Source organism: Cinclus cinclus, chromosome 6 (genome assembly GCF_963662255.1).
Source record: "Cinclus cinclus chromosome 6, bCinCin1.1, whole genome shotgun sequence".
In the NCBI taxonomy this organism is placed as follows: Eukaryota; Metazoa; Chordata; class Aves; order Passeriformes; family Cinclidae; genus Cinclus; species Cinclus cinclus.
Genome location: NC_085051.1, coordinates 25,027,839 through 25,055,721, shown reverse-complemented (window position 1 = coordinate 25,055,721; position 27,883 = coordinate 25,027,839). Strand labels below are relative to the sequence as shown.

At 43.5% G+C, this 27,883-nt stretch overlaps 2 protein-coding genes across 3 annotated transcripts; one reads left to right on the top strand and one right to left on the bottom strand.

Annotated features, from left to right (window-relative positions):
- Nucleotides 1-1,160: 1,160 nt before the first annotated feature.
- Nucleotides 1,161-7,842, top strand: PPP1R14D (protein phosphatase 1 regulatory inhibitor subunit 14D). Its single transcript, XM_062494197.1, has 4 exons — nucleotides 1,161-1,343; nucleotides 5,381-5,476; nucleotides 5,659-5,691; nucleotides 7,760-7,842. Exons 1-4 carry the CDS (start codon nucleotides 1,161-1,163, stop codon nucleotides 7,826-7,828), a joined length of 381 nt encoding a protein of 126 aa, XP_062350181.1. The 3' UTR covers nucleotides 7,829-7,842.
- Nucleotides 7,842-24,734, bottom strand: ZFYVE19 (zinc finger FYVE-type containing 19). Of its 2 annotated transcripts, XR_009933272.1 has the most exons (12): nucleotides 24,601-24,734; nucleotides 23,960-24,081; nucleotides 21,285-21,338; nucleotides 20,623-20,783; nucleotides 19,282-19,427; nucleotides 18,271-18,385; nucleotides 17,534-17,743; nucleotides 16,968-17,047; nucleotides 16,143-16,253; nucleotides 14,546-14,688; nucleotides 12,998-13,164; nucleotides 7,842-8,175 (listed from the first exon to the last, which is right to left on the bottom strand). XR_009933272.1 is itself a non-coding variant. In XM_062494196.1 (11 exons), exons 1-11 carry the CDS (start codon nucleotides 24,652-24,654, stop codon nucleotides 13,092-13,094), a joined length of 1,269 nt encoding a protein of 422 aa, XP_062350180.1. In that variant the 5' UTR covers nucleotides 24,655-24,734; the 3' UTR covers nucleotides 12,635-13,091. The 2 variants fall into 2 exon arrangements, 1 of the variants encoding a protein (XP_062350180.1); XM_062494196.1 differs by lacking the exon at nucleotides 7,842-8,175 and having other exon boundaries at nucleotides 12,635-13,164.
- Between the last annotated feature and the right edge of the window lie 3,149 nt (nucleotides 24,735-27,883).

The window sequence follows — 27,883 nt, the reverse complement described above, 5'->3', positions numbered from 1 at the left end:
TGTGGTGGGGCAGCTCCCTGGGCAGGCTGCTGGAGGGCTCTGGGAGCAGCTGAATAAAGATGTGTGACAGCGTTTGGAGGGGCACAGGTATCCCAGTGTCCTGGCACCCTGTAATCATAGCCAGCCTGATTTCTGTTCCTCTGAACAGAACAGCAGTGTGCACTTCTCACACATATCCTTTTAAATGGTATAGGGCAATAATGCTGCAGACCTTTAACCAGGTGGGAAGGAACTGTAAACCAAGCATTGATACTATATTGTCTGATAGCCATTTATGATGCCTCAGCAGGTGAACCTGCTTACCATGAATACTTTTCTGTGGGAAGGAGATGGTGCTATATCCCTAGTGACATCATCCCCTGCAGTGCCATCGCATTAAATACTGTACTTTTTTCCTTATATGAGCACAGATTTCTTTTATCCCAGAATTTTTGTGCTCAAATAATTTCAAATTAATGTCACTGGGATTTCTACAGAATTTTTTGAGAGAGCTGGGGTTAATTTAGAGAATAGAGAACAAAAAATGGAGCTACTGAGGCCAGCTTTGGGTTGCAGAGTAATTTCCCGATCTATTGCTGAAAAATAATGGATGAGCTGCCTGATTCCAAGCTGGAAAATACCAAATATACCATCTCAAAGGGAGCTAAACTCTGTAGCTGCAGGCAGTTTAGGAGTAGGAGCTGCAGCAGGATTCAATGCATTACGCATGGATCAGCTCTCTGGAATTGCACATGCATGTAAGTTATGCCTGTAGGAAAACAGTAATTTAAAACCTTCTTTACCCCACCTCTTGGAGCTGACTTGTGTTAAATATTAACAAACATGGTTCATCAATTCCCTGGTTCACTTGGTTTCTTTTAACAACAGATGTTATTACAACAACTCTGCCTGCCTCCCTGCTCCTGTCAGCACATCTGATGGTGAAACCCAAGAGTCTGCAGCTGTAACCCTGCCTGCAGAGCCTGGCTGCTTCCTCAGCCCTGTGGCCACCCCTAACTCTCTCCCTAGGATCACAGATGCCTCCCACCTTTGGTGCCTGTAACTAGCTTGTGCTGGCAGACACTGGTTGCAGAGAGGCTTTGGTTAAAGGAGACAGAGAAAAGGTGCAAGGGAGCCCAGAGGAAGGTGAGTTCCTCCTGTCAGAGGAGGAGGCGGTGAGCATGGCCAGCAAATCCAGTGCTCTGCCCCGGGTGACTTTCCAGACGCCAGAGAAACCTGGGGAGGAATCATCACACAGGAAACTGGGCAAGTTGACCATAAAGTACAACCGCAAAGACCTACAGCGCTGGCTAGACCTGGAGGAATGGATCAACGCCCAGCTGCAGGAGCTGTACCAATGCCGGGTGAGTAGCTGGGGCAAATCAGCCACTTGCTTGTCAGGTGAATGGATCTAGAGGTCCTGTGTGCTGCACAGAGGTTTGCTTGCTCTGACTCACTGGAAAAAGTTCCTTGTCTTCAACTTCCAGCAGGTATCTCCATGCCCTCTCTGCAGCATTCTGGTGTGTTGGCAGGCAGGGAAGCTTGCACTGATGCAATCCAACTGGCTTTGAACTGCCTGGTGTTGCACCCACTGAGTGGGTGTAGCTATTGCTCAGCATGAGTAGCACAACCTAGAGAGATGTATAAACCCAGGATGATTCTTGTTGATGAACTCCATGTGGTGAGCGGCTTTGCAGTGAGCAGTATCCATGCTAGCTGGGTTAGAGTGATCAGTGTAACCCTGTTCCTTTTTGACACAACAGTGAGGTTCTACCTGCTGTTTGAATGAGACACTTCAGAATGTGCTGTATCTGTAACTGCAGAGTCTGGACACACTACTGGCAACAGGGAAGAATGGGAAAAAAACTTTGCCCAAATGTAGAGATCTTATGCCTTCATCTTCACCAATCCCCAGAGCTGTCTTCCTTGCCTGAGCCTCTCTTTGCACCAGGAACAGTCCCTCCCAAATCCTTCCTGCCTGCCTGAGAGCTGTCCCAGTAGAAAAGATTCAGGAGTGCCTACAGCACCTGAATGGTACAGGTCTTTACTTCAGCTGTTGCAATTTTTGCTGGGTTAGTGGCATTCAAGTTCCGGCACTGCCTGGGTATACTGAAATTTTAACCCTGTACTATTGCTTCTATTCATGTACTGTCCTTAGATGCATGACACTTATGCTGAGTGCTTTCAGAAGCAATAGTGCTCTTTTGTGTTTGAGATAATCCTTTGGAGTGCAGTACAGTAAAAGATTAAAGACTTTCCCCCATTCCACATCATGATCTTAAACTCATTTAAATAGCTTGATTAAGGGTTTTGCTTTTCCCTCTAGGGCAGTAGCTGATACAGTAAGAGAACTCAGGTTTCTTGGCTCACAGAGAATCTCCATCTTCAACAGTTGACACAGATGGGTTTAATGAATTGTGTAAAATTGCTTAGTTATGTCCCAGATGGGGACAGACCAAACGAACTGCCAGGCCCTTTCTGTTCTGTATTCTGTACTTGCACCCCAGCGCAGTGTTAAGCACACTTTTGAGATACAAGGAAATAAGAGCTGATGATTGCTTAGACTCCTCTGCTCTGAGCATCAGCAGTTTCAAATTGCAATCAACAGTGAAGTGGACATGTTAGAACAGCCCAGGAATGGTGGGTTTTGTGCTACTTGCCATGACAGTACAGAGAAAATTTTGCCTGCCCAGGCTGATTTTCTGGGCCCTGAGAGCGATAGAATGATGCCACCTCCATAGCTGAAGACTCATACTTCAGGAACTTCTTCTAAGTCTGTCCTTATTATTGCTCTTGCTGTTGATTTTTATTATTTAAATCATAATTATAATAATTTTCTGTGTGATTGTTTCTTATTTGAAATTTGTGGGAATGTGCCAGATTCTCATGCCATGTTGGGAGATAAAAATAATTAATTTCTATTTTAATTTATGCCTTATATAAAGAACAGGCAGAAAACAAATATGGAGAAAAAGGTCCTTCCTTCTGCTGCAAATGCATGACTCCTCTGAAAATGAGTATATTACTGCTTCTGTTGTTAACTAACTCTTTTAGATTTCCCAAATATAACTTGCTTAGTAAAAATTACTAATCATTTCAAGTTAGTTGTGAATTTCCAGTTACTTTCTATAGCTTATTAAAATCATAGTAATAAATTCTCAGCTGTACCTTAGGCCTGTTGATAATGCATTATGAAACATTATACAGTGCACATGGGAGCAGAAGTTTTCAGAAGACCCAGTCAGCCAAAATTCAGTGTGTCTGCAAAGTGTTAGCATGGTAGTCCTGGTGAGTGAAGGCTGCTCAAAAGAGTGGCTGTGACAAGAGTGCTTCCCAACCATGCCTGTACTGGCATTTAAGAGACTGTTCTGGAGTTGGCAGCTCAGTTCAGAGAGTCCTTTTCCTAACTCTTGAGGTTTTCTAGAGATAAGCAAGGAGAATGGCTGCTGCTTTGATTAACAGAAAATCTTGCCCTTTGGATAACTACTGCAGTTTTAGAGAGTTAAAATTTTTGGCACTTTTTTTTCTGAGACAGACAAGAAGCACTTGGTATGACCAATAACATGACCCAAGATGGGGTTCTGCATGTGCTACTCCTACTTGCTGAAGTGTACAGAGACAGACCTTTACTCTTGTAAAGGTGTCAGAAAAACAAGTCAGTTTACGTTATCACTTCTGTTTTCCAGAGAACTAAGAGCTGTTTACTGTCATCACAGGGAATTTTTTCCTTACTGCAAAATCCCAGTAGGCACAAGTGAGAAACCCAGCCATGCCCTTACAGGAACAGATTGCCAGTGGATTGTCCTTGCTAGTATCACTTCAGCACAACAGATTTCCCTGCTTCCTGATGTATTCAGGCCAGCATAAGAGATTTGCTACAAGGAACTACATAACATAATGCTATGCCAGGTCAGAGACTGTTAGTAGGATCTCTTCAAATACATACATATGCCACAGTAAATTACTTGCAATCACAAAGTTGTCCAGCAGGTCATCCTGCTCTCCTCTGTGCATTGTGATAAGACTACTTAGCTGCCCTCTTTCTTTGGGGTCCCTTGTATCCATCAACTTCCATTACAGTTCTCTCTTTGTTATCTCTTACTTTGCTCCACCTGCCCTTGGCAGTCCAATTCCAGGGTGTCTTCCAGAGATTCAAATGCCAGCAAGGTTAGTTCTAAGATCACCTCCTGATACAGGGAATGCTATGATGTTTACTGTCATAAGGCCTTTTTGCAACAAAACTAAGACTCTCTTATTTTCAAGATGATTCCTTGCATATGGAAGCCAGAACAGCATCCACACTAGGACTAAAAACCACAGGGATTTCCTACCCTATCTCACCCGCCCAGCCTACTTAGCTTTTTAACCAGTCAGACTGAATCAACACCTGTTTTCTAAAAAGCCACATGAAAACTATTACTTTTAAGAAGAAAAACTGTGTGTCTTACAGTGCAATATATTTAACTCTGGTTTATTATTTATTCTTAAGTCAGCTGTGTATCAAAGCTAACCAAAGGCTTTCTACTTCCTCTCTGGCTTATCAGTGACTGCTCAGGAAAAGTTTCCTTTTTTCCTGTAAGTATTGCCATAAATGCCACAACCTGACAATCAGGTACTGCACTGTTCACTCAGTATCCTTGTCCCACTTATTACTATGCCAAAATATCACTAGTGTTGTGTTGTGAAAGATTCATTTTGCAAATGCACTGGAAAAACACAGGCTGATTTCAGTGCAGAGATCTGTGAAGCTAAAATGTGTCTGACTGAGTCTACAAACGTTTCCAACACCCCCATGCAGTATAAGATTATTACTCCAGTCACCAAAATGTGGGGTCCCTCTTACATTAAAGGAGACTATTATATCCCTCTCATGTCTATTCAAGAAAGCTGACAAAAGATTGTTAGGTTTCCAACAGCATAATTATTTTTCTCTCCATTACTGCAAAAAGCCTTAGTATAAATACAAAGTAGGTGAGTGCAATTAGCATAAAAATAAAAATCTTCTTCTATTATTTATGCCCCTCTAAGATTAAGCCTGTTGGAGTTCTGTTTGGTGAACCCTTCATAGAGGAAGGGTGTCACAGGCTAGTGTACATGGCACTGCTATTTGATACCTTGAAATGATCTTCCAATGATGGGTGATGATCCCCAAGCAGTGTAGTGGTTGGGGAAGATGAAGAATGTGTACATCAGGATGTGTGGCTGTAGTAGACACCACAAAGGGGCTGGAATCCATGCCCTCATTATAAGAACCTCCCTTTTTTTGAGATTATTTATATCTTGACCTCAAATTTGCAGCATAGTTTTATTGTAACTCAACTGCTTGGTTCTTTAAAGATGGCCTCTAGAATTCTTAGAAGTTTGAAGGTTAATTAACTCTGATGGTTGTTTTCCTTTTTAGCTAAGGGAGGAAACAGAGGCAGCAGCTCCTGAACCACAAATTGATCTTGAAGATCTCCTGGAGGTCCCTAATGAAGAACAGAAATTAAAATTACAGGTCAGATAGAGGGACTTGGTGACTTTAAGTTCATGAAGTTTTCTTCACAAAGACTAGTGGCATGTGGAGTAGAGAATAGGTGTTTGTAGTGTTGCATGCTTTCTCATGCCTTCCTTTTTGTGGGGAGGGGAGAATTAGATAAACTCATAAAATACTAAAATTATGACTCCTTGTTTTTTTAGGAAATCCTCCATGAATGTTCCAGCCCCACAGAGGTGAGTGAAGCACCATATACATTTACATGCATACATAAATGTCACATGTCACATGTCACATATTACATGTTATATGTTATATGTTCTGTTACAGCATCTTTGCTGCTGCTTGGCTGAGTAGCCAAGAGACTACTGTGCTGCAGATTTCTTTATTCATAATGGGAGGTGTTTGCTAATTTATTCTGTGATTGTAAAATTGCATATAAGTGTACATGGATGAACTGAAGGCAGAGCATTGGAGCAAATAAGGAATTATGCTTTACAATCAGAGGAAGTTCTTTCCATGTTTTGGACAACCTAAGATGATCAGTCTGAGTTGCTATTTGATCCTCAGTGTAGAAAAGCCACAGACAGTGATGTAGCTCACATAGCCATTTTTTATACTGTTAACAAAAAGCATTATTTTCTTAAAACACTTTAGGGTTATGAGTGACAAGAATGTAGAATGGCCTTAGGGCTGCACTGGGCAGATAATTCCTGAGCAGTGGCCATGTAGGTTATTTTTACACATGCATTTTTCCCCCCCCAGGTAACTTTACAAGTTTTGACTTTGAATTAGACAGTTGAATTCCACATTGTCCAGATGATTAGAGGCAATTCTGTGTGCATGCATCACACAGGGACTGCCTTTGCTGCACTGCACACCTGTGCAAAATGTGGTCCCCATCACTGCTTCAGCCACATGCACTGCAGGTGAACATTCTGCTTGCACATCATCCATCAGACTCCACGTGTTGTTAAGCCAATGTGGCTCAACAGTGCAGTGATGAACATACAGAAGATGAGATGAATTCATGACTGAAATTCACTCACTGAATCACAATCAATATCACTGAAATTGAACTGGGCTATAGCAATCATCATAGATACTCTCCTAGAATGGGTTTCAGTAAAGCTGGCAATATGAAATAGTTTTCAGAGTGTCTGAATTTCAGATCTGAGGCAAGAACCCCACATTTCCAGAGTCATAACTGAAGAAAGTTTGCTCTCCTAAGTCATAAACCACAAAAGTGTCTTGTGGACAGTACAGTACCCGCTGAATAGATACTGCTGCCCCACTGGCAAAACCACTACTTTCACCCTGGGGATCTTGAATCCAGTCCCCTTGAAAGATCACAGCAATCTAACTGCAGAAAGGAGACAAGAAACTGAAAGGACTGACTGAAAAGGAATGTATGATCTCAGGCATTTACTTCCAGAGCATATTGTGGCAACCTCTGATCACCCAAGTGAATACTCTTGAGTTTCCACACAGCACAAATGGTAACAAGCTGCCATACTTCCAGTGACCTTGCCCTAATAACAAGAATATGTAGCTATGTCTTTAGGTAAGAAAGGCTGCACACTTCTTTATGGTGATGTTACTTGCCATGCAGAGTGTAAAGTTTGAATCAGTCACATTACCTTCTGCTTGGAATAATCAGATAGGCCAGTTTAGTTCATAGTCCTTGGCTGTGTCAGCAAAGTAGTCAGGGTTTGTCTCCATTAACTTTTCATTTATCTGCTCTGCCTATCCTCAACCCCTGCTCAATGTTATCATTAGTCCTACATGTTTTGCTCCACCTCTTCTCTGCCAGCCACTTCCTTGTAGAAGTGGCACAGCTCCAGGATGGTTTGCAATTCACAACATGGAGCTTTACTGGTTCAACAAGAGAGACAGCTTGCTTTGCCCTAGATTAGGAGGGCAGCAGAAGTGGGCAGGAGGTTATGGTGGCAACAGGAAGCAGTGTAACCTAAAAGAGAACAACAGCATCCTGAGGTCAACTCATGGTGGGGAAAACAGGTATCTGGGATGAAGAGGGTCAGGCTAGCTCCTGAGGAGAAAGTAAACATGGCTGTTCCAAAGGGAGACAGAGGAAGGGAAGTAGAGGTGCTTTTAGACACGTCTCATGCATCACAAGGTCTCCTTTCCTAAGCTAGAAGACAGGTTTGCTCAATATATGTCAAAATTCTGGTTTCTGCTCAATGTGAAGGTGAATATGGGAATGATGGAAACACCATAGTACTCTTGGGGCTGGTGAGCACTGCAATTAGTATGACATCCTTCTTCAACCAATTCTTATTGTAGGACTTCATTACAGAATTACTTAGTCGATTGAGAGGTCTGCGGAGAGTCACCAATCCTCAGAAGAAATGACCCTGCTCACATGGAAAACCCAACTTTGGTTACAAGGAAATGTGTATCTTCCTCACAAAAACCAGGATCATCAACAGAACTTCTGAATATGTTTAGGACTTATTATTATTGAGAAAAATCATCAAGTTTGTGAACTTTGTACCAGCGGTTTGAAGTCATCACTCCTTCCAGATATACACACACAGCAGGGAGCTATATTGTACATTTTCCTGATTCTTAAAGAGTGTGTTAACCTGAGGAACAGGACAAGATGTCCTTCCTTTAGATTCTTCTAGGAATTTCCATGCTGGCCAAGGAGCACTGAATACAGTTCTCAGGAGCTCATCAAGACTTCTTTTTTTCATCCACTGCAAGGAAAACAAGGCATTGGTTATCACTCATGCAACAACATGGAAAATCAGCCACTGTTAAGCTGCACCTCATTTCAGTCTGGCTTGGACCCAACTGTGATGTCCTGCCTGTTACTGCTGTACCTGACTCTACAGCATTACACATACTTTGTAAGTCTTATTAAACCTCTGCTATTTATGGAGGCTGGACAGAAAATATACGATAAGATGGAAGGAAAAATTTTGAGTGCACCTGGTCTACTTAAGGGGAAGTTTGTGAAACAGCTGCTAAGGCTAATGGCTATTTTTTTTCCTTTTTGTGGATTTTAAGACTTAAGACTTAGAAGCCTTTTCTAAAGGAACAAGGTCTGGGAATGATTTTTCTCCTATTTTAAAAAGATGTTGGAAAAATACTCATTTTATATTAAAACAGAGAAAACCAGCCATGCACTGCTTGCTTTTGCTCTCTCTTTAGAAAAACTGAAGTAAAAAAACTGCTCCCAACTTCCCTTCAGGGAGCATCTCAGAGTGAGTCTTTTGCAGACAGGTAGGTCTCACAAATGATCAGTGAAGTAGGGCACAGTACCTAGCTGCACAAACTCTTCTGGCTACAACTGATATTTGCCTGGAAAAATACAGAGGAAACTACATCCAGTCTCTTAGCAAGTCAGTAACTTGACACATGTGACTAGGAAATAAGACAGCAAACGAAGGCTGATTGCTTAGGCAGAGCACTCTCACATTATGCCCTGTCCCTACACTGATGCCTGCCATGCAAACACAAGGGATGAGTCTGAGTCACGTCCAAAAGAGCTCCTACAGAATATTCAAGGCCAGCTTTTGAGTACGTCTTTTGTTTGTTAGGTGAGATGGGGCAGAAGGGAACAACTATGGAACCAGAGGGACGTGCAGGTTAGCTAACAAAGACAAACAAGGATTCTTGGGCTGGACCGGTAATATCTTAAACACATTAGTCTTTCTATCTTTATCAGTAGCAGAGTGATGACTATTATCTTGTTCTTTCCTCCTGTTTTCCAGGTGTCAGTGAACAAACTGTGGGTTGTGTCCTCTGAGAGGACAAAATCCAAGCTGCAGTAACAACTGTGATGTAAGGGCCTGCTTCCTTCCACGTGCTGTTCTTGTATCTGACTGGAAGTTGGCAAGCCTTGGACCTCATGTCTTGTTCTAAGGCTCTCCAAGATGTTCCACTAGGCTGGAAAAATGGTCTTTCTTTACCAGGTCAAATATATATCTTTGGTGGCCCTGGGAACATGCCAATTTTGGCTTAAAAAGGGGCTGGCGGGACATGCCTACCCTTATGAAATCTCAACTTTACAAGTAAAATAACAAAAAAAATTAAACCCAGAGCTGCAATGGTTGCAGATCTGGCACTGCTTATGGATGACACATGCTAAGACTCATGTAACACACCCCTTGAGAAAGGAGAGCAGCATATTGACAAAACACTCTGAGCATTGGTAAAAAAAGAGTAGGATCTAACAGAAGTTCAGGTGGAAGAACTAGGTGGACAGGACATGAGGAGAGTGTCCTAAACTAGAGATGCAATTAGCTACAGCACAGTAGTACAGGAGCTCAGATTACTTATATACCCCACCAACAGGCTTTGTTTTATTCTGCTGAGCTGCAACAGCACAAAGACATGACATGCCTCTCCTCTGGCCCAAGAAAAATAGTTTCTCCCCCCGGGCACAGTTCTGTATTTCCTCAATATGGAGTGATGCAAAAACAATTTTTGTCTGTGCTTTAAGGTAGACATTGTTAGAATCAAAGACAAAGCAGGTTCTGAAAACTCTGCTTGACCAAAGTTGTCCTCATTCTTATTCCGCAAGTAGCAGGAAAGGAGTAAGCTGCAGACCCTATCATGTGGAGTTGGTTCTGATCCATAAGGAATTCTGATACATAATGATACCCAAGTGCATTTCAACTGAGCACGGTGAGATCAGGGGAGCAAGACAATGTGTGGCCAGTGGCAAATGATTTCTCAGCTCACTGATGCAAAATTAAAGGCAATATAAGGCAATCAGAGTAACTTCTTTGTTTCGTTCTTAAACAGTAGTAAATCATACCTGGTTAGATTTTACATTTTCGCTGTTCTCACACTAGACCACAAGGATAGATTAAAATCAATGCTTGAAAAATTTTTTTACAAACATCTTCTAGTTAACTTTGCTGTTTCTCAGCACCACCAATAGCATAAGTATGTAGATACTATCTAAGAATGTTGCTTGAAAGGAACTTTGCCCTCTTGATTCTACCAAGATAAACCAATGTATGAAAGTTCATGAGCTTTTCTTATTTGAATTCTTGTTGAAGTGAAGCCTATATTTGTTAATTCACACACAAAACATTTAGAGAGGGAAAGAAAATCTCATTTTCCCTCATGACTTGCTACAAAGACAAGAGCAAATAAGTTGAATCTCTTTCTGGAAGATGCCAAGCTGCCTTCTGTCCTTGAACAGCTAGGATTGAAGTTGATCTGGCCTGTCAGGAATTGATTGGTTACCAGTATCTTTATTTACCAGCACCTTTTCAAACACAAGGATAGGGAATAAACAACACAGCTAACAGTGCACTGCCCACTTAAAGGTCATGCAGCATTCCTCTTTCACAACACAGATTCAGGTAGGTGTGCTTCCTGCCCATCTGGATACCCCTCTACCCCTCCTACCTGGAGTTCATTGAGGCAACAGCTACAGTGGAATGGCTTTTCAGGGGAAAGTGATTGAGCTACTAGTAAAATGGCCCATTACATGCAGAAAGTGCAGCAGCCACAAAAATGTCCATTAGTGGTGCAGGGAAAGCAGCAGCATGTGTCTGTATGACTGAAGAGACTCTTCCACGTATGACTAAGTTCTATTTCAGGTAATGGGCTGTGTGCGTTTCTGGATTCCTTGGGATGGCCCCACAGAAACCAGCCTGGGAGTCTAAACTGCTTCTGCTGCAACCCACTCCATTACTACTGATGTGAGCAGGGCAGGGTATACAAGACAGAGGCTGCCTAACTGCAAGGGAGCTGAAAGTTTTGTTGTTGCTGATGAAGCATTCAAAATGATGCAAGTATCATACCAGCCCATACTAAGACACTGAGAAAATCAGCATCTGTAAATCAAGGAATAAAATTACTACTAACTGCTGGGATAAGACACAGGTTGAAGCCCAAAGCAGTGGATCAATTTAGGAGAGAAATAAGAACAGATAGTTGCACCTTCCCCTGTATATATAAAACATTAAAGGATTTAACCTCAGACAGAACTGGGCTGTCTTACTATCTGACTAATTATCCATGTCAAATAGCAATGAAAAAGTGTCACTCCTGTGATAACATAAAGAAAGAACAGCATTTTTTTTTTACTTTTAAGATTGCTAGCTCCTCACAGCTGTAACTTAAATTTTGTGTAACACAGGGTTAATTGTGAGCTCTTGCTTCAGAACAATTCAAGTAGTTTTTCCATCTACCTGTCCCAAGTGGACAGGCACTGGTGAAGCAAGGGCTGCTAGGACAAAGAAGATTCTTCACAGAAATCAGGTTTTTCCACCCCTCCTAAGAAAAGTTTTTGATGGCACTGCTGGATATGTTTGCCATTTTTAGTGTGTTAACCTAAAGCATTACTATTCTGCAATGTTTGAATCAGGTTTTTGGTGAAGAGTCTGATCCAGAGCATCATATCAGCAGAAACCCACCTTCAACAGTGGTTTAATTCATTTGCTGTCCTCTGACCAGAGGTGCAGGTAAACACTGTTTCATCATTTGGCCTCGGAGGCATTGACCTTAAGCACGGGGTCAAGGCAGACAGCTGGGAGTGGCAGTGTCAAACCAGACAGGCAAGATTCATTGGAAATTCCCTGTCAAGGGCAAATCCTTTATTTTGTTGCAATAGGAATTTGTCAGCCTTAGAGAGCTCACAGAAGTCACATAATTTGGAAAAAGCTCATCTTGATGGAATAATAGAGCAAGTTTACAGGCAAAATAAGTTAGGTATTTGAAGCAATTCTGGGTGTTTCTGGGCACTGGCAAGTGCCACTTGCATCTGGATTGTCTCCCAGGAGGAACATGGACATACGCAACCGAGCTTCTCTCACAACCAGATGAAGAGCATCACACAGGTAGCATCTTTATTCTACCAGGGACCAAATAATGAACTAAGTCAAATCCTGCTTTCAGACTAATACACAACTCTTTCAGACCAACATGTTGCTCTTACAGATGACCTTGGCAGAGCCACTGCAGGCCACAACTCTGCATCAGTATCAGATAACCTTTTGAAAGGATCCTTCCTTTCAAGTCAGTGAGCAACACTGCCCTGTGTTTTTTCCAGACACGCCACAGAAACATTTTTGATGACTTCACTATTCTTCATTTCTTTCCCTAAGCCACTTGACACTAGGACTACCATATGAAAGCAATATTTTGTTAAGGGCTACCAAGCATTTTCAGGAGAGACTTTAACCACAGACCTCTATAATAAATAATTTTTATTATGCTTTGAAAGTTCTCATCACACATGTGATCACAATGCAGACATTCTTAGTGCAAGGTGCTTTGCTGCCTGTTGAACCAGTGTATAAGCTGTTAGTAAAAGCAGGAAGTTATTTATCAGCCAGTCAGTACTGCCTTAAACACACATCTTTACTGCTACCCACACTGCTTTACCATCTGTATTTACGGACTTGTATCCACCTCCTCATATCAAGTCCTCATTTATCCCCAAGCATGCACAGCAAACCCTGCACTTCTCAGGTGTATTTGTGAAGACAAAGTCACATGCCCTCCAAGCCTCTCTCAGATTACAGCACATCCTTTAACTGTCCAAAACATCACCCGTTTTGGCTGCAAATCCACTTGGATTCTTCCATGTGGCCAGCTCCTCTGTTTTCCCATTGTCCAGCTCCTTTTCTGCCCATGAAGAGTGTGATCACTTCTGTTTGCAAGGAAGATGATAGCGGGAGGTGTGGTGGTCCTTCAGGTCAAACTCCTCATGGCCTTCCCTAAGAAGCAAATACAAAGTTCAGTCAGAAGTAAATACCCAGGCCAGGAACTCACCCTTAGGCACTGCACAAGATATCTCCCAGCAGCCCTTAACCAGAAACTTACCTCAAGGGTTGGCTGTGAGGACCTGACTGGCAGCCATGTGGACTAACTACTTAAGGTATTTGCTTGTAACAGAAATTTCTGAGATGCTTTATGGGAATGTCTGCTCAGCCTTTTCAGCTGGATTTGAAAATGACAACAGGTCCTTCTGTTTCTTTCCCTCTTTAAGAGATTCATGTAACTCATGGCTCATTTTCAGCACTGTCTGTGATTCCAGGGACATTAGCAACTATGACAACAGACAAAATGACAGTCTCCTCCAGAAAACTCTGGAAAATAATTTAAAATAATGCAGTGCATTGGCAGCTGACTTAACCATGCTCAGAAGCAGGCAGCGTTGAGTAAGATACAAGCCTGCATCCGCAGCATGTGGCTGATACATTCACCTGCCAGACTGTTAAATCTGCTTTTACTGATTTTTGCTGTCAGATACTTTTGTTTGTTAATAATCTAACACTGCCAGTCATATGTCTTCTGAACATTTTCATATAGTTTTCTCCAACTGCATTTGCATTTCCATAAAAATACATTTGCAGGAAATAAGAGAATATGCACAAAAGCATCTCTTGTTATCCCAACCACATTTTTAGCAACCTGCTGTCCTAATGTCACCCAGCACTAATCTTGAGAACCCAGCCAACTACCCAATACTTCTGAGGCATGAAAAAAAAAAGAGAAGTCACACAACCTTTTAGGAATAGCTTTGTATTCAAAGGAATTAACCCTCCAAATCTGAGACATGAAAATTTTGTCAAAAATCAAGCTACACATTTAAGTACTAAGACTACAGCTGCTGCAAAGCCTGACTGGTGAAAAAAAGCTCACACGTACATATTTCAATGAAAAAATTTTTAATATGGTTTAGGACTGCAAAGTCTCAACCTAAGAAAAGCCTCAGGAATTCATACTGATATCACCCTTTAAGGGAATCCAGCCCTGGTCATCCATCAATGGCATTAACAAGCCACAGGAGTCACTGAACAATGGTCTCATTTATCCCATCCCACGTAATGCAGCACATCAGCTGCTCCAGAGAACACTCAGACAATGTGCCCAAACATGCACTGAAGCATTTCTGCCAAGGACCAGTTTAGTCCCTGAAGCCTGGAACAAATACTGATTAAACGAAGTATTTCTCTAACAACTAACATTCAGTTCAAATCTGGATTCTTCAAATCTTGCCTCCTACTGCCTGTTTTTCTGCCCAATGAGAAAAACAAAAGGGGCCAAGCTTACCTTTGACCCACTTCTCAGACCTAGAGGAACTGCAAGACTCACCAAAAACAGCGCTGGCAATACAGGTCCCCATCACAGCCATGACAACGCAAAGTGGCATCTTCGTTGCAGATGCAGCACCAGGGTAACTCATCCTCATCACTATCATCTGCCCTTGCAAGACCTGTCGTGGCTGGAGTGTGGCTCTAATTCACACAGAAAACAAGAGATAGAGAGTTCAAACCCCAGCACAGACAATAAAGGACTTTAACTGTAATGCATGATGACCACAGTGACCTGTCCCATGTTCCACAGTTTCATCTCTGTTGATCCTAAGTCTGTGAGATGAACTTGCCCAAAGCGTGGGGACAGATTCCATATGTGTCTAGATTTAAAAAAAAAACAAACACCCAAGGTACTTGCTAGAATTTGGGTTTGAATCTATGTTGCTTGGAACATGAACAGGTATTTGGCCTCATTTAGTGTCTATACTGTGTGTGCTGTGTTAAGAGCATAAAGCCCAGATATTGTGGCAGGCACCACAACAATACCATGTGACAGACAATTCCTGCTGCAAAAGCAAGAGATCAAATAGTTTTGCTGAAAGGGGCTATGTGGGAAGGGAAAGGAATGTGGAGGTGGGGGCATTGTTTTCTCCCTGTTGTAGAAAGGAAACTGTGGGACAAAGGAAGTGCTTTGCCAAAAGGCCTCTACTATTCATTGGTTCCTGAGGCTGAGACAAAAAGATCTTCTGAAATCATAATCTAAATATATCCATATAGCCAACTATGGTCTCCTTCTCTCTTACAGAGAACTCTTGTGGAACTGAAAACACACAGAGACATAGTGCCTGGACACTAGCAAAGGCAGCTTCCTGACACAATCTTTTCCTAACACTATCTTTTGCATCAGTAATCCCAGAAATGCAAGGTGTCATACCTGAGATGGATGTTTTTGATAATGCTTATAATTATGTAATTTCTTCCACTGGGAGCAGGCCTGACAGGTGCCTGTGAGTCACAGGTACATTAAATTCTTTTGGTATTCATTAGAGATCATGCATATATTTCCACAGTAGGCCAGAATCCACTCTGAGCATAGGATATCCTGCTACTAATCCCTTCTTCTGATGTTATATGAGAACATGAACAGTAGAATACTATCTAGAGGTTCTATTCTGCACATACTGAAAGTACTGGTAAACCTCCAATTTACTCTGGTTCAGATTGTACGGTACTAGTCCATGGCCTTGTTGATCTAATAATACACATATATATATATATATATATATATATATATATATATATATATATATATATATATATATGTATACAATCTCTAATATCCATATTGTGAGGTGTCTACCAACTTCTCTTGGGTTGCATGACACCGTAACATTCAACACAGAGCCAGCCTGAAAGGGAGCTGTAATCCAGGGAACAATTCCTTTTATAAGTACAAGGATGATTCACAGCTGAGCTCAGAGCTGGTCAGCCTTGCAGAAGCTGCTTGGCTTGTTTGCTCTGGAGAAACTGGTTGGTTAATTTTCTTTTCTGAATCAAGCCTAGGATACAACAAACTTTTGCTGCAGAAATGTACTCTCCTGACACCCTGGAACATTCAAGACATTGATTCGAGAGATCCTGACTGGTTCACTGACCTTTTGCTTTGCTTTCTTACACAGGTTCTGTTGTGAGGGTCCTGGTTGGGTGGTTTGATCTGGAGGAATGTTGAATCCACTTGCTTCATCCAGGGCTGCTTCCTCTGTGAGCTGGTAACAACACAAAGCAAGAAATCTCTTGTTTCAAACGCAGCTGGGAGCCTCATTCTAGGCCCTAAACCTCCTGTGCTTGTTGCTCTCATGCAGTAACAGGAGATGACAAGTCTGAATGCAGCTGGGGTTACTCCGACAGATGTAAGCTCGCTCTGCACTCAGAACACTGTGTGTCCATTGTGGACAATCTGCAGCAGTCAGGGCCTGCAGCTCACACACTCTGCAGTGCAGCTAGCAGGCCCTCAGCATCATGCTACTCACACACATGTGACATATCAGATAAACTTTAGCTCAGGTCTGCCTGCAAGACAACTCAGAGACATTTTAGGGAGAAATGTAAGCTGAGCTGCACAGCACACATCTCATCATCCATGTTCTAAGTGGCTGTAGGGAAACACAGAACAACAAGTGAGGAAATACCAGTAAATGTGGTTATACAGGAGACACACACAGACCACAAGAGACACTAAGCACGAATGATAAAGACAATGTGACAAACTAGAAATACTGTTATCAACTGACTGTCAAATAGTTAAATGTCCCATGGGAGCTAGTATTGGAAAAGTACTAGGAAAGTAAGGAACAAAACTCTTCTCAGGAACAGAAACACATCCTTTGTACGCTCACCAGGTAACACACACACACACACACACACACACACACACACACAAGGCATAACCAAGAGCAAGAAAAACAGCTGCCACTTCTGACCTGTTTCAGCACTCTGCGAATGGCCTCCTCCTCAGCCACTTCCTCATCACTGTCAGGGAGCTTATAGGTTTCCAGTGTAACTGTAGGAGTAAGAAATGTGAGACTGTAACTCACACCTGCCTCAAGCCTTGTGCCCACTAATGCATCAGAGACAATTTTTGTGCTGTGAGCTAGCTGTGGCATTCTGGCTCTGACCTTTTAAGGTGCAGATTCCTCAAAAAGAACATTACTGTTTAATACTTGGAAGAGAGAAAGCAAAGATCCCCACCAAAACCAGAGATTTGGTTTTAAAAGTTTTGTTAACCTCACCAGAGTGTGCTAAAATTATCCCGAAGAAGGGTGCAAGACAAAGCAGTCTGACTTTACAGTCCCAGCCTTCACCCTCAACTTAGTGCTTTCATATTGATTTCATGACAAACCAACCTGTACAACTTTGCAGACAGAACAAAATCTCAGTCTGTTTCTTGCAAAATGGAGGAATTAAATTGATAAACACTATTAAAGAATTTACTGTGTCACAGCAACTTGATTCCTCTCTTGGCACTGTATTCTCATCTGCTACCCACCTTTCTCAGGGTCCTCGCCTTTGAGTGCTGCCAGTCTCTTGGCAACCTGTAGGATCTTCTCCTGTCTAGTGTTCTCTTCCCGCAGCTCAGCAGCAGCTTCTGCCAGAAGTTTATTCTTCTCTTCCTCTAGCTGTTTTGGGTCCAGATTTGAAGGGCAAACACTATCTTCACTTTCCCGATTGAGATCATTCAAACTTTGGCTACTAACAGCTGCAGACAGACACACAGAACACATTGGTGGTTCAGCAGCAATGTTTCTTGGGCACAGAAAATGTGACGAATAATGCTATGAGAGCAGCTTGCTGCTCTCCATGAAACTGGATAACAAGAGGAAAAGCCATGCCAGTAGGATCTTCACTGTATATAAGATAAGAAAATGAGCTAATCTGTGGCCTACAGTGAGATTATAGAGAATATGCAGCCAGGAAGATAATGGTATGCCAGATTCTTATGTTTTGCAACAGTGCACAGGTGCATTAGAAGTAGCAACAGCTCCTCCCCAGAGAGTCTGAATAATACAACCCTGACAAGAAGGAACCATCTCCAAGCAAAGAAACTGAGACCCAGTGTGAAGCCAGACGCTGCTCTTGGACAGTGCAGGGAATTATAAGGGGAAGATATGGACAAACTGGACACTCAGTTCACCTGTAAGTTACAAAAGGAGGCATAAATTTCCTTCTCAGCATAGCACATACATTATTAGACATAAACACATCTTTAGAAACCAAAATAGATACCTTGAGGTTGAACTCTTGGTCTGTAGTGCTCATCAATGGCAACCTCCTCAGACAGTTGAGTTAGCAGGTCATCTGTCTGTTGGACCAGACTCCGGGTATCGGGAGGCTGGTGTACCTAAGAAACCAGGGGAGTGTGGGAAAAGGCAAATGACAGGAAAGTGGCATACTCAATCGAAGGCGACTTTTTGCAACCAAGATCACCCTAGATGGGAGCAGCATACAAAGATGCCTCCACTGACACTGAGAATCTCAGTTCACAGTTATGTGGTGTAAGATTTGTAAGTGTTTCATTTTCAGAGGTGCTGAATGCACACAGCTCTAAGAGCTGTCACCTGAACAAGGCAAAGGGGTGCTGAATGTGTAGGAACACATGCTCCTGGGTCCCAACTCCAGCTCTGCCACTACCTCCAGTGTAAACAAAGTGCCATTCTCAACAGTGCCAGCCAGCAGCCTCACAGAGACCTACGATAACAGCTGGACATACAGCTGAAAGAACCACAAGGAAATGCTATCCTGGGGGACAAGATCATTCCTATAGGCTTTCAAGGCATATATCCAACTGTTACCTCTGCAACCTCAGACAAATCATGCTGGGCTTCCATTTCTGGAAAAAATTAACAGGATTCTGCCCAGCTGGTATGCAGTAACAACCAGAAGATGCAATTAAAAGATAGGGCTGATAAGCCTCCAACACAAACAGCTCTGCAAAACTATGACCACTCAGGTACATAAATGAGTTGAGAATAAAAAACCTTAGCATCTAGTGTTAAAAATATACACACGAACTACATCTGGCATAAAGGAATATGTTGCACTCAAATTGAAGCAATGAACTGGTAAAGGCTGGTGATTTACTTCTGGAGCAATGACAAAATCAGGAAACAGAGATTTCTGAAGGAGGCTACCTGGACACAAAAATAGCTGAAGAAGGAAGAATGGTTAGCAAGCTGTGACACCACTTACTGTGTCAGTTCAGAATAAACTGCTGACTAAAGAGCTGAGGGAGCTTACAGGTCTGGGAGCTTGGGAAGGAGGATCTCTCCCCTGCAGGACAGCCAACCGGTCCTCCATTTCCTGTGTGGATGGAACAGGTCCTCGGCCATCCTCCTTCAGGGCTGCCAGTCTAGCTTCAATCTCAGCCTGAGTGGGGATGGACTCTGCAATTCACAACAACCCAAGGGAGGAGATTATTCTGCTGCTGAAAATGAAAAGCTACATGTTTTTTTCTCCTCAAAATGGTGTTTCTTTCTGGAACCAAACTCTGAACACCTGAGCAAAAACCTCACCCAGCCCTGACGTGAATGAGGGGTCATACTGCAGTGACTCAGAGACTACCCTGATGCTAACTGCTATCCCTTTCTTCCAAGTCCTTGCCTCCTTCACAGTTTATCTCCCAGCCATAACACAAGTATTAGGGTGATGTCATCTGGAAATCAGCTGATTTGGGATTCTAGGGACAGGCAGAGAAATGAGTGTCATTTAGGCAGTTCAGTCCATTTGTTCCACATCTCCCAATGCAATCCCAGCCTTATCAGACTGAAACCCTCCCCTGCCACATAAAGGACAAGAAGCAATGGCTGCAAGTTATTCCTTGCTGAGGTTTAGATTGGGTATTAGGAAAAAGTGCCTCACAGAAAGGGTTGTCAAGCACTGGAAAAGTCCGTCCACTGAAGTGGCCGAGTTACCATCCTCAGAGGTATTCAAAAGATGTGTAGATGTGGCACTTGGGGATATAGTTTAGTGGTGGACCTGGCAGTGCTGAGTTAACAGTTGGACTCAATGATTCTATGATAACCAGGTAACCACTCTGAACAGTGTTCTTTTTCTTTTAGAGACCACATATAACATTTAAAATAGTTTATTCTCACGCAAGCACCTCAAAGCAGTCCCAAAGTCTGACTCGGTTTCATCCCAGCTGTGGACTAGGATGAAAATCCTTTTCCTTCTCTATGAGATGAGGCTGGTCAGAACGTAATCCCACAGAGACCGAAACCTTTTTCAAAATCGTTTGGCCAAAAACTTTAATTTCATTTTACTCCAAGTGGGTTGGACACAGGTTTTTACCCCAGAAAATGAGGAAGAGATTTTGTAGGTTAGACACTGCTCCAAAACTGACGAGTACTTTCAAGAGAAACCCCAAGAAGCAAAATGAAACTGGTACATTGATCTAAAATCACTGTAGAAGTTGGCCATCGTGGCAGAAGAACTTGGATGCTCTGTCCTATTTTAAGTCTTCAACCCCTTAATATCACAGCCTCTTAAAGCCCAGCACTTCCCTCTGCCTCCAGGTTCCTTGTTTCCCAAACAGTAGTGTTCCCACCCAAGGTATTTATGGTATTCTCTAAAACTCACTTGGTTTCCTTTCCTCCCTGAGCCTCTCCAGTCTCTCTGCAATAGCTCTATCCTCTTTTGAGAGCCCCTGGTATCTGCAGCCTGCTTGACCTGAGGGTTTTGCAGGTGCCTTCTGTTGGTCTTTCAGCTGGTTTTGTTTAGCCTCAAAAGCTGCTACACGCCTGTGACAAGGATGGAAAAAACACATGGCAATTCAGAACAGGGGTTTTAACCTGGAGATAAGAAAACAACCTCTGTGAACCCAACAGGCTATCTAATGAATGCCAGTGCAGAACAGAAATTAAAACACTCTGTCCAATATCAGCACAATGAAGTTCTCCTAAGAGCAAGGAAAACCTTATCTCACAAGAACAGCACTCCTGGCAGCACTTCCCAGGAGACACGGAACATTTCACCACAAGGTCCCTGTTTCCAAGCTAACTCTGTTCAGCCACAGATAATTGCAGGCAGGTGGCTGATCAGGAGTCTATCCAAAAGAGCATACCCCCCACCCCTCCAAACAAACAACCCAAACAGCAAAACAAAAGCTCCACCCTTAATCTAACTCTGAACAAGCAAATACCTACACTACAAGCCCCCTTTTTGCTAGTATCCATAGGGGAAGAGGAGGGCCTAAAAGGCTCATCTGCAGTAGAAAGAACTGCTTGGCAGGTGCCACTCACTTTTTGTAGTTTTCTGGTGGTGACCATTTTGCTGAACTGCTTTGAGATCCTTCTCTGTAAGACAAAAATGATTTTTCTGAACTCAAGATACTTGCAATACTTGACAGTACTGACAATCACTTTAGTCTCTCAGCTCAAGAGGAATCAGCAGGTGTTTCTTGACCTCTTGGTACAGTCCCTTTCTTAACCTCATTAATACTGAGAGGAATCAGCTTATGCAAGGGATTAAGATAATATAGCTACGAAGGACAGTGGGAGACTTAATCTCTGTCCTTTGGTCCAGTTGTTTTGCATCTGGACAAAATGTAATTTAATACAGTCACCAGTGACCGAAAGGAGGTGGGGCTGAAATACCCTTGCCTCCCACAGCCTGCACCTCCCAGTTCAGAGAGGAGGTAGGGAGTACTTCAGCGAGACTCCCACTGTAATTAGCTACCATGCAGCAGGACACTCTGGAAGGAGCTGGGGCATGCAACAAACACAGAATTATATAATGTACAAGTAAAGCAAAGCGTTACAAAAGTTATTATATAACATCTTCCAGAACACTTGAACGCTGCACAGCACAAACATGTGTAACTCTTCTACTTTGCTGTGTTCAGGCTGAGGGACTAAACTAAACATTTATGTAAGTTAGTTAGCACATTTTATTTGTTCTTAGAAATCATAGCTAAGGCCCATATAGTAATGACTGAATGCAACATTGTTGGAACGTTTTCCAAGGTTCTAAGGCTTCAATTCTGAAAACTATTTGCACAAAGAACAACATATGCAGCTTACAGAACTGCAGCCTATGTGTATTACATTCAGGACAGGATGCCATCCAGAGGGACCTGGACAAGCTCAAGAAGTGGGGCCTTGGGAAGCTCATGAGGTTAAACGAGACAAAGTACAAGGTGCTGCACTTGAGCTGGGGCAACCCAGCTCCTGGGGGACAAGCAGATTAAGAGCAGCCCTGCTGAGAAGGACCTGGGAGTGCTGGTGAATAGGAGACTGGACATGACCCAGCAATGTGCTCTCACAGACCAGAAAGCCAAAGGTGTCCTGGGCCATATCCAAAGCAGTGTGGTCAGCTGGGCAAAGGAGGGGAACAAGAATATTCCCATTCCTCTCTCATGGGACCCCACCCACAGTGCTGCATCCAGCTCTGGAGTCCCCAACACAGAATGGACATGAACCTGTTGAAGTGTGTCCAGAGGAGGCCGCCAAATTGATTAGAGGGATGAAGCACCTCTCCTACAAGGCAAGGCTGACAATTTGGATTATTCAGTCTGGAAAAGAGATAGCTCCAGGGTGACCTAACTGCAGCCTTCCAATACCTGAAGGAAACTTCCAGGAAAGACAGAGAAGGACTTTTTTAGACGAGCATGAAGTAACAGGACAAGGGGGAATGGTTTTAAATTGAAAGAGTGCAGGTTTAGATTAGATACTAGCAAAAAATTCTTTACTTGGGAGAGTGGTGAACACTGGAACAGGTTGCCCAAAGAAGATGTGGAAGCCCCATCCCTGGAAGTGTTCAAGGTCAGGTTGGATGGAGCTCTGAGCAACCAGGTCTAGTGGAAGGTGTTCCTGCCCACAGCACAGGGGCTGGAAATAGATGATCTTTAAGGTCCCTTCCAACCCAGGATGTTCTATGATCCTATAATCTACTACCTGCTAGCCAGTCAGGGAAGATTGTTTTTCTGCTGTAGCTCTCTGCCGCTGATATTAAAATTATGAAAAAAAAAAGACACAGAAGAAATGTCAAGACAGCAGCCCTGTTTTCTTAATGGCTTTGAAGTTGTGAAGGGAAATCAGAAAATTTCAAAACTGAAAAGACTAAATACTGTCTTTTACTGTTTTCAGCAGCCCATGAAGACCTTCACTAATGAGGATCTTCTCCTTTAGACACCTGCAGAGCCAGAAAATTCCCCCCTCACTGGTGAAAATTCCTTGGTATAGGAGAAAAGTGAGGAAAAGGAACAAGAGAAATGCAAGATAAAAAGGAGGATACAGAATTGGCTTACAGAGGCATTCTGGTGTATACCTGTGTTCTTCAGTTGTGTGTTCAAGTTTATAATCCTGCTGCTGCTGAACTACGTGTTTTGTTTTCAACAGGAAGTCTACTGGTTATGTTTGCAAATAATTTTGTTTTCTTTTAAAAGCAGAAGTTTTATAGATTTTAGGCTACAAAACTTTGTCTTCAGACCACACATAGCAGAGATCCCTCAACAAGGAGGATTTATATCACTGTTTGCCCACAGATGTATTGCACTTCGAACATCTTATTGTCAGGCTAGTGAACTATACACATCTGAGAAGACTGACAGAAGTGTTAAAGGAGTGTAGATTATTGGGCAAAAACACAGTGTGGCTTAATTAATCTAGTTAAGCTGTCCACAGAAATTCAGTGTCCATCCATGAAGATTTAAACCTGATGCTTTCAAACTGCTTTGTCAACCAGGCACAAATCCCGAATCCTATTTTAGGACTGCACAGCTCATATAACAACAGTTCAGAGATGTCCTGTCTTGAAATTCCGGGGTACAGGCAGCATCCATGCACATATGGAAGGCAGAGCTCTCCTGCAGAAATCTGCAACACCGCATGGAATGTAAACTGAAGGAAAAAAAAAAAGCAGAAAACTGTCTTTGGATTTGAAACTGTCTTTGGGTAAAGAAACACTTCCGTCTTACCCGGTTAGTTTTCCATGGCACTGCTTGCACACCTTCTGCTGAGTGTTTCCACAGCGGGGAACAACAGCACTGAAGCTCCGGCAGCCCGAGCAGAAGGACCGTCCGCAGTTCTTGCAGCCACACTGCAGAGACAGGAGAGAGGGGCAGGACAGGGCTTCACCACCTCAGCACCAGACACCCCCATGGCTCCGCCTGGCCGCATGCGGACACAGTGCCCGTGCCGAGGCACACACAAAATAATGCTGGGGTTATGCTGATTTTTTTGTGTTTCACCAGCTGCTGCTGAAGATATGGAGACTCAAGAGCCTTGGAGCACCAGCACATAATTCCTGCTGGGAGCTGAGTCACCACTTCACCCCACAGTACAACGAAGCGTGTGTGTGAACTGTCTGAGACCATGACAGAATCCTGGATTAGAGAGATGGCATTCAAGGACTCTTTTTTTTTTTTCTTTTGGGTCAGTAATTTCTCATAATTGAAGACATCGGAATTAGGCACCACGAAATCTTAGTAAGCAAGGACACCAACGCCGGGATGCTGGCCGGGAAGCGTGTCTCGGCGCCGGGCGAAACAGTTCCCCGCACGCCCGGGGAGGCACCCGCGGGACCAGCCCGCTCCTGACCCCCCGCAGCCGGACTTGCCTCCTTCTTGAAGACAGAGAACTTGGACGCGCACCCATAGCACCGGCTATCCATGGCGCTACCGCCCCGGCCCGCCCTCAGGCACGGCGCTGCACCCCCGCTATACCAAGCTCCATGGTCTCCCCGGCGCTGCAGCAGCCGCAGGCCCAAGGATCGGCGGCGAGCGGGGCTGTCACAGGCAGGGAGGCGCGGACACCACTGTCCCGTCCCCTCAACACAGAGCGGGCAGCGCACGGCCCTACGGGAATTGTAGTCCCTTTCTCCTCCCTCTCCCCTTCAGACGCTAGGTGGATCTCCGCGAACAAACTACACTGCCCAGGGTCCCCACGGTCCCAGTGCGGGGCTGGCGGGGCTGCCATCGACGCGCGATGCATTGTGGTACGTGCAGTCTGGTACCCCTGCACGGCGTCGCCAGAGGCGCCATGTCCCGGGCGCCGTTGGCCGGACTCGGGGTGTTAAGGAAAAAAAAGTGTGTTTTCTAAGGCTGTGTTTTCTAAGTGTTGCGCTCAAGCTATTATGGGTTGGTGTTTTATTTGTTTGTTTGTGGTTTTTTTTTTCTAAACCTGTGTTGAGATCCTGACTTAGAATAGCAATAATCAGCTGAACTACAAAACTCCAGTTATCCCCAGCCCATCGTTCTGCCAGTGTCGATCCGCCTGCCCCCAGGAGTAAGTGTCCTGCGGTGCTTCTCAAAAGAGTCACGAGTGCAAATGAGTCGTCCTGTTCAAACCGCGTGGGTTTGCAGGTACACTGTGCAGTCCTTCCAGTTTAATATACAACCCCACGTTGTAAAGACCTACACAATTAAATTAGGAAATGAACGGATTTATTAAAGGAAGTAAAACTCATTAATATCCGAATAAAGCTAAATTTAAAGAGAAAATGGGGGGGGGGGGTGTCTCTCTCTTTAATTTTTGATATTTGCTTGTTCAGGTTTTTGTTTGGTAAGATTTTTTTTTTAATGGCAAAAAACATTAGAAGGACATCTGGGAGCTAAACTTTGCACCTGTCCAGCAATTGTGTTAGAGACCACCGAGAAATTCCAGGTGTTGTAGGCATAAAGCAGGGAATCGAGACAAACATAAAGGCTTTATTGTCTTTGCTATCGAGCTGCTAATGGGAAAACAGGAACAGGAGATTTCAATCCTGGTGTTACAGTGCAACATGCCGATTGTCAGGTGGAATTTGGAGTGCCACTCGTTAGGGGAAAATACAAGCAGCCACCCGTAGAAACCTCCCCATCCACGGAGCAGCGCCAGCAGAGGTGCGCGGGGAGATCTCCTTAAGGAGACGGAGCCTCCCTGTGAGAAACGCCGCGGCTGCTGTGCCGCTGGGAGCCCGGGCCAGGGCGGGAGACCACATCTCTCTGTCTCTCTCTCTCTCACACACACACCTGTCAGCAGAAGAAGCGCTACACGCTGCTATTGCCACTCCTGTTCCCGTTCCCGATCCCTGCAGGTGTCCGCCAGAGGGGGCCCGGCCCCCGCGGGTCTGCAGTTTCTGAACCCGAGGCCGTTTGGCGGCAGAGCAGCTGCAGGTTTCCTTTATCTCTCTTCCTTGCCCGCGGATGTTTCCCGTGGTAAAGCAAATTCGATTATAAAACCCTATGTGATGACTCAGCCTATAAGGTTTTCAATTTCTGTTTGAAGTCCAGGAGAGATTAAATGGGCTTTGGTTTGTATGTCTTCTTCTTGCCAAACTCAGTTGCTGCACAGTATGTTGCATGTTCTCTGTCCTATATAGTTGTAGCTGCTCTGCTCTGGGGAGCTCCCACCTGGAGTGCTGCATCCAGGTCTGGAGTCCTCAGCACAGAAAAGACAAGGACCTGTTAGAACACGTTCAAAAGATGGCCACGAAGACGATTAGGGAGCTGAAACACCTTTCCTAGGAGGACGTGCTGAGGGACTCGTGTTGAGTCAAGAGACAAGAGTCTGGGGAGACCTTATTGCAGCCTTTCAGTACCTACAGGGGTTTTGTATGAGATGGGAACAAGAATTTTAGCAGGGCCTATTGTGAAAGGAAAAGGGAGAGGGTTGATTTAGACTAAATATAAGGATAAAATTTTTTATGTGTGGGTGGTGAGACACTGTATTGCCCAGAGAGACAGTGGATGCCCCACCTCTGGAAACATTCAAAGTCAGGCTAGATGGGGCTCTGAGCAACTTGGTCTAGTTGAAGATGACTGCTTATTGCAGAGTTTTGGACTAGGTGACCTTTACGTGTCCCTTTCAACCCAAACTATTCTGTGATTCAATCAGCAGGGTTGTAGTCATGCAAGCATCATCACAAACACAGTTATTTATTTATGTAAAGGAAATGTGTTTTAAATTAAACACAAAAATAGACCTATGAGTAGTACATTTTTGTGCTCTTCTGTAATGCTTTATTCCAGGCTGTTTTTATTCCTGCAGCAATAACTGACAGATCTCTGCTCTGGTTCTTACAGACGACAAAAGCATAGCATTGAAAGCCTCTGATTTGCCCCCGAAGTGGGAGCCAGGACAGTCTCAAAGCAGGTAAAAAGAATATGTGGGCACAAACACTCTTAATTCTTCCACACATGCAGGCTTGTGGCAGTAGGTCTCTCTTTAAAAACATCTGTTTTTTTGTGCAATTAAGGTAATACCTGCTTGTGTCATGAGTTAGGTACATCTGTGGGAATGCATATATTCATCACTGCTAGATACCTCTCTGTTTTAAGGTTAAATCCTTACATTTTGGATTTCAAAACTGCGTTGAGTGCTGAACTTTAATCAGAACTTCTGAAAATCCTCCTATTGTGGTATTTAAATCCTACACTTTAGGCTATACTGCCCCTTGTGTCTACTAGCTGGTTACTCTTCCTTCATATAGTTCAGAATATGAGTGTATTCATACATGGGCAATGTCCTACTTAAAACCATATTTCTAGGGACAAATTGCAAGACAAGTATTCCTGTATGTGGTATATTGCTTTTGGAATATCCTGTTCATGATCTTTTACCAAATATGGGTGAATATCTAAAACATTGCAGGTATGTAGAGCTCCACATCTGACCAAGGGAAGGGAATCTAAAGTAATACTCAAGTTACAAAGCTGTTCAGCACTATTTGTTTAAAACATGTACCACTTCAACTTTGTTATACAATGACAGTTGTCACAGGGTTGTTACTTTTGCACCTCCATCAGAATCCTCAGACTCAAGGAGGAGAATTAGCATTTTTACAGTCTGAAGCTGAGCTTAAAAATAGAAGTAGAGTTTATTTTCTGTCATGCTGATGAAATTGTTACATTCTCCAAAAA

Coding starts and splice junctions, on each gene's coding strand:
- PPP1R14D (XM_062494197.1), top strand. CDS start 1,161: ATGGCCAGCAAATCCAGTGCTCTGCCCCGGGTGACTTTCCAGACGCCA. Junction 5,477..5,658: donor AACAGAAATTAAAATTACAG/GTCAGATAGAGG, acceptor TTGTTTTTTTAG/GAAATCCTCCATGAATGTTC. Junction 5,692..7,759: donor AATGTTCCAGCCCCACAGAG/GTGAGTGAAGCA, acceptor TTCTTATTGTAG/GACTTCATTACAGAATTACT.
- ZFYVE19 (XM_062494196.1), bottom strand. CDS start 24,654: ATGGATAGCCGGTGCTATGGGTGCGCGTCCAAGTTCTCTGTCTTCAAG. Junction 16,254..16,967: donor TTCGCAGAGTGCTGAAACAG/GTCAGAAGTGGC, acceptor TGTTGTTACCAG/CTCACAGAGGAAGCAGCCCT. Junction 14,689..16,142: donor GTAAGAAAGCAAAGCAAAAG/GTCAGTGAACCA, acceptor TGTGTGAATTAG/AGCCACACTCCAGCCACGAC.